The sequence below is a fragment of the Haliotis asinina genome, chromosome 8 (genome assembly GCF_037392515.1).
Source record: "Haliotis asinina isolate JCU_RB_2024 chromosome 8, JCU_Hal_asi_v2, whole genome shotgun sequence".
Lineage (NCBI taxonomy): Eukaryota > Metazoa > Mollusca > Gastropoda > Lepetellida > Haliotidae > Haliotis > Haliotis asinina.
Genome location: NC_090287.1, coordinates 53,948,910 through 53,959,520, shown reverse-complemented (window position 1 = coordinate 53,959,520; position 10,611 = coordinate 53,948,910). Strand labels below are relative to the sequence as shown.

The window sequence follows — 10,611 nt, the reverse complement described above, 5'->3', positions numbered from 1 at the left end:
TGAAGCGTGCGGGTAAGTGAGGGAAACTTTCGAATCTTTGGAATCCGTTTTATCTGAAAGTAAGACTGATATATAAATCACTATTATCGCGGTTGTATGTACATATATATCACACATTTTGAAACGAGTGATAAGTAAATATTTAATATTTGTTCAATTCTTGAAAAACAGGACCTTTCTTGAAATGGTGGGAATCCGCTTTTTTTCCTACGATGCAGCAGCGTTAAGATGAGGACACCGACATATCGATAGTTTTAACGTCATTTAGGGTTTTGGATCAGATAATCAGTGTCGAGACTTCCAAATGATGCTGGTAAGACTTTCGATACTACACTGGTTCCCCAAGGTTGGTTCCCGTCTCACCTTGCACTAACTTGTGACATGCGGGACGGGGCCCAGCTACTTCCGGTACCAGATTTACGGTGTATATTCAAGAACCAGTTCTAGTTCGAAATTGCGCGACCTCCAGATATAGCGTTACTTGACCAGATAAAGTGTACACCCATGTTTGCCTTTACAGCTATTGATAGTCGTAATAATAGGCAAATTTCGGGATGGTCACATTTGTTATTCCTGTAAGGATTATCGGTTCCTCACTGTCAATTGACAACCATGAGACCACTCGAAAATGTGTGATACGTTGTTTGTCCCCAGAAGAACTACGATCTCGGAAAGTGGCGTGATAACCTGCTTACGGGCCCGATTATCCGCGAAACATTCTGTTAGCAAGAGTGATGGCTTGAAATTGGGTTTAAACGACTTCTCCCGAATGTATTTAAGGAAGCTCGCGCCGTTATATTGTGGATAGTCCACGCACCGATTTTCTTATGTCCATGGAACGTTTCTTCCCCAAGAATCCAGGAGCCCATGTTTGGAATGGGCCGTTCCACCTGGTGTTCCCTTTCAGGGAAGTGTCAGGTTGTAAAGAGTACGCCCAAACGTGTATCGCGTCGATATATAGGACCTACTCTGACGGAACTGGTTTAAATTATGACAAATTCTACTTACAATGCGGTTTACTCGTGAGGAGTAAAATCATCTTCAGTAACCCATGCATGTTGTAAGAGGCGACTAAAGTGCTCGGGGTGTCAAACTCAATGATTTGATTGACATGTGTCATTGCATCTCAATTGCGAAAATCGATACTGATGCTGTTGGTTGCTGGATTGACTGGTCCAGACGTAATTATTTACAGACCGCCGTTGCCAACGCCCTTGGATGCCACCGTATCGCGTTTATATGACTTATTCAATGCTATAAACAGGCTGGGGTCACCGTTGACAGACCAAGAAGAGGACGTCCACAACGACAGCTGAACATCGGTACCTCCGTCATTAAGGAAGGGGTAACCTTTCTTTTGGCATTTAGTATATATAGTCCCTATCGCGCCAGACACAATATTTTATTATTTATTATTGAAATTGTTTTTCAGCTAGAACCTCTTAGAGACAGAAACCGTGTTGTATATATACACACATCTATCGGAATGCCTAATCAGAAAACACCATTGCGTACCTTAGATGTCTGACAGTTGCTGTGTTACGTACAAATATTGGTTTGAGCGTTTGACATGTTGACTACAAGTAACAAATTCTTCTGAAACCATTTACTCTATAATACATAAACAAATATATAAATTCGTGTTTGATCTTCCACTCATTGACAGTTAAGATGATGGTGATTTAAGCCTCGAAATCAACAGTTCGATATTCCCAGGTATGGCATTACCAGTAGTTGAAGACTCGGGTGGATGGCGTTATAGTTACAGAGAGAGCTGATTGATTTGTCAGGATTTATTTTGGTCGATCAGACAGTACATTGGTTCTAAAGTTTCGCGTAAATATGTTAACTAGATGATACTTGCATGTCTGTGTCAGTCAGTCCGTCAGTGAGCTTTCAACGGTGTTTCAGTTATACCCAGCTTGTCTGCTTAATGAGGGAGGAACTCCCGATGGAATGTGAAACCGACATGCTCAGACATGGTGCAGATGAAATATATTCGGAGGGAATCGGGATTCGAGCCTTCAGTCAGGCGTCAACGTACCCAAGGAACACAACTCTTCTACTCTGCGCCCCTCGTCTGATCTTTGTATTTGGTGTCTGTTATTTTCTGCCGCAATTTCAATATTCCTACAGTTTCCCACAAAGTGGCGAGTTTTTTTTAACCAAGGTCTTATTTCGCTGCGATAGTGTCCCGTCTAGGGCCAGAAAACCACTAACTTTCTAATTCCTATATCTGTGCAGAGGAACAAAAGTCGAAGCGTTATATCAGAGACGCCATTCCAGACAGTTCCAGAATGTGTTTCATTTGTGACAGAATGGCTCTATTCCCACCAAAGTACCGTGAATGTCTGCTTCAATACAACTTGTTACCAAAGAAAGAAATCCGATAACACGTCAGTATCATCAATATGCAAATGAGATTACCTAAAAAGAACTACTTTGAATAAACTGCCTACATCAATGTGATTATTGCATGCTTGAATAAACGCAAGTGTATAGTATTCACAGTCAAGTAGGAGCGGTTGGATAGCCTAGCGGTTAAGGCGTTTGCTCGTCACGCTCAAGACTCGGGTTCGATATCCCACATGGACACATTGTGTGAACCCCATTTCTGGTGTCACTGCCGTGATGTAGATGGAATATTGCTAAAAGCGGCGTAAAACAATCCTCACTGAGTCTTCCCTTTCAGAGATGTTGATACAAGATGGTGACTTAAAGCTGAAGGTGGCGCGCTCCAGAAGTCGACCAGTATGCCATCAACGTCGTACGTGGTCGTGACTTCCACCACGACGGCCCTAGCAGTGTTGTGGTAGTTGCCATCCAGTTCCTATTTCGCACCTGATTTCGCGCCTTCACGCTTTGTTTTGATCAAATCACGTGATCCATGTGGCGTCCGTGTGCCGTCGCTAGGCTACCAGATGGAAGCCAGGAGGTTATTGTTATAATCCGAACACATTTTGTTCATAATCTAATGCATGTCTATTGATTAAGTCACGTCATGAACATGGGTTGTGTGTCGTCCGATCACCATCATCAACCGGCATAACGCAAGTTGACCTGTTCCTGCTTTTGAGCGCTCTGTGAACAATAATCACTCTGAATAAACTGAATTATTGTTTAATTTGGGTAGAAAAAACTAAATTTAAAGAAACAATTCAAACGGGGCTGTTCTAGCTTTCTCCCCATTGTATGTACCGCCCTATCCTCATCGCTACTATCCCCACCACTGACATCACCACTATACCGCTGTTGACGTCACCAATATCCCACCACTAATATCACAACTAGCTCTACCACTGACATCACCACTATCCCTTCCACTGATATCACCACTCTCCCTACCAGTCACATCAATATTATCCTCACCTGTGACATCACTACTAGCCTCACCACTATCCCCACTATTGATATCACGACTATCCCCACCATTGACATCGCCACTGTCTGAAGCACGCTTCTGCTTTCATTCGATCACGTCCAGTCACTGGCCATCGGTCGAAATGACCAAAAGGTAATTACACCTTCACGCTGCAACATGTTTGTGAGTGTAATCGATCGTAACGCCTTTTGCCAATGGCAGAGTCAATTCAATAGCGTCCTCTCAGAGCTGATCAAATGACTGTGGTCGATCTGTCAAATCTGCTGTGATATCTACAGAAGGCCTGAAATTGCACTTAATATTACTGATCATGCATATATATACTGGGGATAGGCTTTTCTTATTTAAGACTGAGCGCACAGTTTCATTATTTTCCCAAACTGTCTGTTTATATATTTTTGAAAGGGTCCTTAAAATGTTTGGTTGATTACGAACTGGTACTGTAAATTACGGAAGCCGTACGTTCCAACTCTTTAATATACAGGGCGGGGGTAGTCGAGTGGTTCGTGAAGCCCAATTTCTGGTGTTCCCGCCGATATATTGCTTGAATATTGCTAAATGCGGCGTAAAACTACACTCACTCACTTATACGGTACGATTGAACTGATGTTTAGTTATAAGGAATACTGCTAGGTCTTCATTTTTTCTCAAATAGTTCAACACAACCAACCCACTCTCAGCAGTTATAGCTAATGAAACGTCAAAAGTAAAACAAAACAAAATTGATAAAAGTTTAGACTCGGGGTGTACATAACATTCCCATATATACTCAAATTAAGGATATATTTTATTGTTATACATTCATAGGTTGTTTATCTCACTGATAATGAAAGAATGAATGAATTAATTAATTAATGAATGATACGTTATCACGGCCTTGTATATCCCCACGAGACAGTGGATATAAGAAAATATTAAATTACGGTGGTATATATATTGACAGTGGATATAACACATTATTACATCATGACAATGCATACAGTGACGGTTGATAATTTAAGACGTCATTAGATGGCTCTATATATCCTCACGGTGAACATTAGAATCACGGCTGTTTTTACCCTGATATATATCGGAGATGTCTCTGCTGACGGTGGATATAAGACGTTATGTAATGACGTATCTTTATATCCCGACCTTAAATATAACATGTTATTAGCATCACGGCGATGAATATTCTGACGGTGGATATAAGGCGTTATTAGAATGGCGTCTTTTATATCCAGGCGGTAGATATAACGTTATTAGCATCAAAGCTCTTTATATCCTGACTGTGATCATAAAATGCCACTAGAATCACAGCGATGTATATCCTGGCGGTTGATTTCAGGTCCACCTACAAACCAACTTGATTCACGACCCACCTGCATGCCTTGACGGCGGAAAGAACACACGATATAAAGAATAAGCCTCCGAGGATTCCTGCAAACACTGTTCCAGGCAAATATACCGTCATCTTAGGCCTTGCGCGCACACTTCAGTCCCAAAGCTCATGCGTCTTGCCAGTTGCACAAAGCCTTTAAGTTTTCTCGAAGGTACATGTACACAGGTATATAGCATTATGCCCAGGGGGAGGTAACTCCTGTTCCATTATTACGGGATCCACGGTATTTTCCTGAAATGGAATGAGAAAATAGATACAAAGATGCTTCAGACAAAAAGATTAATATCATTTGACTCAACGCCGCAGATCTGAAATGTGGACATACAACATCATTACCCCGGATAGCCCGAGCTGCCTGTGAGAATGTCAATAGTATCCCTTATCCCACCGGGTACCCGTTTTCTGCTGAACAGAGGCAACTTTGAACGGATTCAGTTGCCTAAGGTGGTGCAGCATCCCAACCAGAGGTCAATACTATGAGTAAATGTACACGCAAGACGTATAAATTCACTTGCATGCGTTATTGTTCCTTAACGTCATCCAATGCAACAAGGGAACAGAACATGGTGCCGAGAACAATTACAATGCTACATCCATTCAGCGTATATCGGTTGCCTACCTTTCTTGAAATTTTGTATACAGACACTCTTAAACCCGTAGGCTAAGACATCGGGGCGGCTCCGTTACTCCTTTGGTGGTTTAGTTTCAGTCTCATGCAGCCGTGATAAATTCATGTTCGCTGTGGGATAAATCAAAGAATCACGAGCGTCATGCCGCCTCTTTGTGTGTGCCCACACCATTCTTCTAGTCCGGTTTTCACAGGAAACACACTATCACGTTCACGCATGCGCGCGATCCAGACGTATGACGTAACAATCAGATGACCAGTTCACCGTTGCAACACGGGGTTAAGTAACACAGTTAACTGACTGTTGTTTTATCCTCACCGAGCTACGGTAATCAACATTTCCTGACAGCGAAGACAGCAACTGCACGGGGCCAGCATTCTGCCGTCGACATCCACCGCCTTTGTAATGTCGGATACGTGAGCCTCCCTGCCAGAGCAACAACAGAGCCCTGCCAGAACCCTGGCTGGTCTGGATATCGCCAGCAGTAATTGCTAATAATGATAATTGAAGTGTATGGCTACATCCGCTCCCTTCAACATGGCGGACTGCTGGACGTATCTGCAGAGCTTAACTCTCATTAAGTAACCAGTTCTTAATCAGACTTCCCCGAATGAAGATACCTAATTACCACGTTCACTATTGCAAAAACGCGAATTATAAGTATCCAGTCCGATTTGTAAAATTATTTCACGAAGGCAGAAAAACACTTGAAATACCATAGATCGGGTCATTATTATAAAACTTATTATGTTTTCCCACAAGGCCTACACGAGTCGGTGTTAATTGATCGTTTGCACTAACGTGATATTTGGTGGCAAAAACGCCGTTCGTCTTAATTCTTAAATTACTTTCTGTGTATCTTGGCATGTGTTGGGATGTACTTAAATGGTTGAGCTACGCTGCGGACACCATGTGTCATCATTTATTTATCATATATTATCAGCTTCCATTTCTTGACGGATGAAATCCTTGACGATCAAGGTTAGATTTGATCTTTGGCAGCTAATGCCCGCTGGTTTGGGTGAAACATGTCATCGTATCCCGGTGTCGTAAACCGATGCTCATGCTGTTGGTTGCTGGCCTTTCCGGTCTTATCACTCACACATTTACAGACAGCCGCCATGCAGCTAGAAAGTGCTGAGTGCTGAGTTAAACAAGGAACAACTTTGTGAAGACCCATCATTATACAAGGTATTTGACAAAAGATGGGCGAATCACCAAGATGGCACAGTCGCAAACACCCGCACAGGCACGGCAATATTGCGCGACATAACGAGATAGTTTAAGTCATCGCTGTTGTCATTCTGTCTTCTGGAGAATGTTTTGTGACTCTCAGTTATTATTTATAGGTTTTAGGCTATCATTCACTGGTTTTATCTCACACTATTATTTTTTTATTATTTTTCTTATCTATTTATTTTTATGCCCTTTGAGCATGCACCTTATGGATGGATGCCGCGCATTATACATGTTCATTATTATTATCAGTAGTAGTAGTAGTTAGTGTGTGAAGGAGATGAGGAGGTTACACTGGTCTCTGTTATCTATGGCTCTGGCTGGTAAATCAGTTGAAAACATTTGTCTATTGAATCATAACTAAGAGATATCGGATCACCGATATACCTGGAGCTTTGGTTAAACTTCTTGGGTAAGTTCCATTGACTCCATCAATGACATTACACTGATACATGCAAACCGACAACATCGCCTGCAAGAAGATATCACACACACAATTCCAGCTTGACCGTTCGAGTTACCATTATGGTTCGAATCACAAATAGATACATTCTGTTGCACACTGGCGTCATATGCACTGCATTATGGCGTCATATGCACTGCACTGTGCCATTTATTAAAAACATAAGAATATTGATCAACAAACTATTACAGATATCACGACTATTTGGGAAGGACATAAAATGAGACGTGCAATTGTACATGTATCTGCAGTATCTGCACCTACTTTGATATATGTCAGATAAATAGTCATGTGGCACGAAGCTTGATTAATCAAATGCACTGACTGACTTGCTGAGTGAAATCAACACTTACATCACGTGTTGTGTAACCCGGATGTCACAACACAGAAATGGTGGCTGCGGTCAGGTGGCAGTATATGGGGAAGCCCACCGGGGACTTGAAGATACTACAAACGGCCTCGCGCCAAAGGGCTTCCGTAGCAACATCCCTTTCTCAGTGGCGCACATTAAGGACAGGGTGGATCGGTAATGTGGGAATCATGTGAATCTGTGGACTCCGGAGGGAAGGAGAAGGAACGAAATATCGAACAGACGAGCTATTTATCTCACTCAAACCATCTTATGGTTGAAAATATTTCTCTATAAGTTTGCGCATTGACTAACAGTTGTCAGTTTTACTTCTTTGAATGAAGGGCCACAGAGAGTTAAAACTGGAGAGACCTCACATGAATCACAAATTTTAGTAAAACGACTGATGTCTAAGTGTCATTGACTTTGGTGGTAACCTAACAAACGGAACAACCCAGAGCCTGGATCGATTACATCGAGTCGATTATCGTAGGTAATAAACTCTACATGTATCTCCGAGTTCGTGGTCTTTAGAGATGGAACACATAAGCACATGATTGATTTCAGAGAGTCGGCGATCTTTAGGAATTGAAGAACTATGCACACGATTGATTTCAGAGTGTCGATGACTTTTAGGGGTGGAAGACATAAGCACAGGACTGATTTCAGAGAGTCGATGATCTTTAGGGATGGAAGACATAAGCACATGATTGATTTCAGAGAGTCGATGATCTTTAAGGATTGAAGACATAAGCACACGATTGATTTCAGAGAGTCGATGATCTTTAGGGATGGAAGACATAAGCACACGATTGATTTCAGAGAGTCGATGACCTTTAGGGGTGGAAGACATAAGCACACGATTGATTTCAGAGTGTACGGAAGAGTCACTGACTCTCATTGATGGAACACCTCGGCAGTACAGAGCCCAGATTTTCAAAGTAGGAGAGCTTCGAAAATCTAGACTGAGGGCCTCGTTTCACAGAGTTATCGTAGCGCTACGACTGTCGTAACTCCTATTCTGTAACGCAGACTTACGACGTTCGTAGCACTACGATAGAATTATGAAAGAAGAGAACCTGAATGTAGATTTTCGAACCTCTCTTAGCGCGTTAGATAGCCGTAAGTTAATGTTAATATATGGCACTTACGAGGCCCTGGGGTATTTGCAAAGAAGCGATCGTAACGCTACAACTGTCGTATCAGCAGGGCACTCCCCGCGTTTGGAGTGCAAACATTATACAGTTCCAACTGAAACATCAAAATAAACACTGAGAATGATGAATCAGAACCGTTAATAAGTAATGGGCTTCGATGTCAGGGCTTTCTCCTTCATAAACGCCATTACGGTGACATATTGACAGCATGCCGTGGCACCTTCACAACAAAACAACCACTTCGTCAGGTGTGAACGCTCATATATCGTAAACATCCAATGACAGTCTGTGTGAGCATAGCTGTGGGTTTTTTCAGTGTAAATTGCGTTTTGTCTGAAAGTCCAGTAATTGTTTATGCGTGTACAGCTAAATTACTGCGTGTGAACATCCATTGATTGCCCGTGTATTTACATTGTGCAAGTACATTCAGCGCTTATCTATATTGTGTACATCTGAATATTGTTGTATGTGAACAGCCAGGTGTTTGCAATGTTTTGACACACCAAGTATTCAGTCGTATACTTTACATTGTCCTGAAATATATGTACCAACCGCACAAATTTTACATACATTGGAATCAATTTCTAGGTTCCAATTAAAAAGTTCAATGACCTATACCCCTCGTCACGTAACGGTAAATGAACCCCATTCCGATATACTGTTACACTGCATCCGGTCTCTATAGTTACTCAATGTCTCATGCTCACTTCTATTCAGTGAGGTGGACGACACCATGGAATACACGGAACTATATCTCGTGTTGATGAGAGACAAGCTGTTGCTTATACAAAGAAGCGTTCCGTGTAGAAACGTCCACCTCCTACTTAATAGTTCGATATTTGTGTCCTTATAGGCGTGATATTGATACAGGGCCCAAATGACCGAGGGTCTGTTGAATACATAGCACGCATGCATTGGAAAGTATGCATGTATGATCAATATGTCTACAATATGACAATAATTTCAGTGCCGATAGTTGAATATTGTCAGACGGTTTGATTGTATCGATGATGGATGCGACAGACATCCTGTAGGAAATGCCATTTAAATGAAGATACTTAAATTTTATAACTGCAGCTATACTTATTGGTTAGACGTAGGTATTGAGCCTATTATATACACATTACACGGCAAGTTAGGCTGAATTGGAAAATCAATTACCTACTTTCAACTAGAGGCACGACTTCTTATATTATATAGGAGTCTCAGCTATAAATAAAAAGAACGAGACTGGGCTATTTACTTTAAGCAGGAGACTCAACTATTATCACAAGCAGGAGACTGTATTGTTGCTGTTAAGCAAGAGACTCAGCTATATACATACAAGAGATTTTACTTCTATGTTCAGCTATAATTTAACAGTTTCTATTTAGAAGGACGCACGCGTATATATACTAGACACGACACGCAGCTATTTCCTCGATACACTGACCAATAAACTGTAGAACGTATATTGAACAAAAGATTTAACTATTTATAGTAAGTAAACTATTCATATTAAGCAAGAAATTAAACTATTCTTAACAACATCTATTCAGATCGACTATGAATAATAAGCAAAACCTTCGACTATTAATTTTAGTCATGCTATACGCGACTTTTAAATATATACAGGACTCGACTGTTTATAGTAGGTCGCCTTATACCAGGCGTCATGACTTCTCAACCCGAACAATCATTGTATTCTCCCTGTATGAATCGTAAGTGTGTGACATGTTCTGTGTTTAATGGTACTGCCAGTATTATTCATAATAATACTACGTTTCTGGGACATTACATAGTTTATACACCATATGTTGATGACGATAATTTCCTATATAAATGCACACCTAGCATGGCCATTTAGCTTGTCTCGAAATATGTTACCACTGCCTGTGCCTGCTGGTCGATTAAACCACATTCCACTACAGTCGCTGCAGCGTCGCAACATGACAACATTGAAGATGTACTCATTCAACACCACTTAAAGAAACACCTGAACAAAAAGCTTAAGAAAAGCTTCGACCTGTCT

At 41.4% G+C, this 10,611-nt stretch overlaps 1 protein-coding gene across 3 annotated transcripts in view; it reads right to left on the bottom strand.

The window, feature by feature from the left end:
• The window catches only part of LOC137294501 (uncharacterized), a 29,347-nt gene that overhangs the window by 4,912 nt on the left and 13,824 nt on the right, over nt 1-10,611 (bottom strand). For all 3 annotated transcript variants that reach the window (XM_067825530.1, XM_067825529.1, XM_067825531.1), the window contains one exon: nt 4,747-4,997. In XM_067825530.1, the coding sequence (XP_067681631.1) occupies nt 4,747-4,838 (92 nt within the window). In that variant the 5' untranslated portion in view covers nt 4,839-4,997. The remainder of the gene's footprint in view (nt 1-4,746; nt 4,998-10,611) is intronic.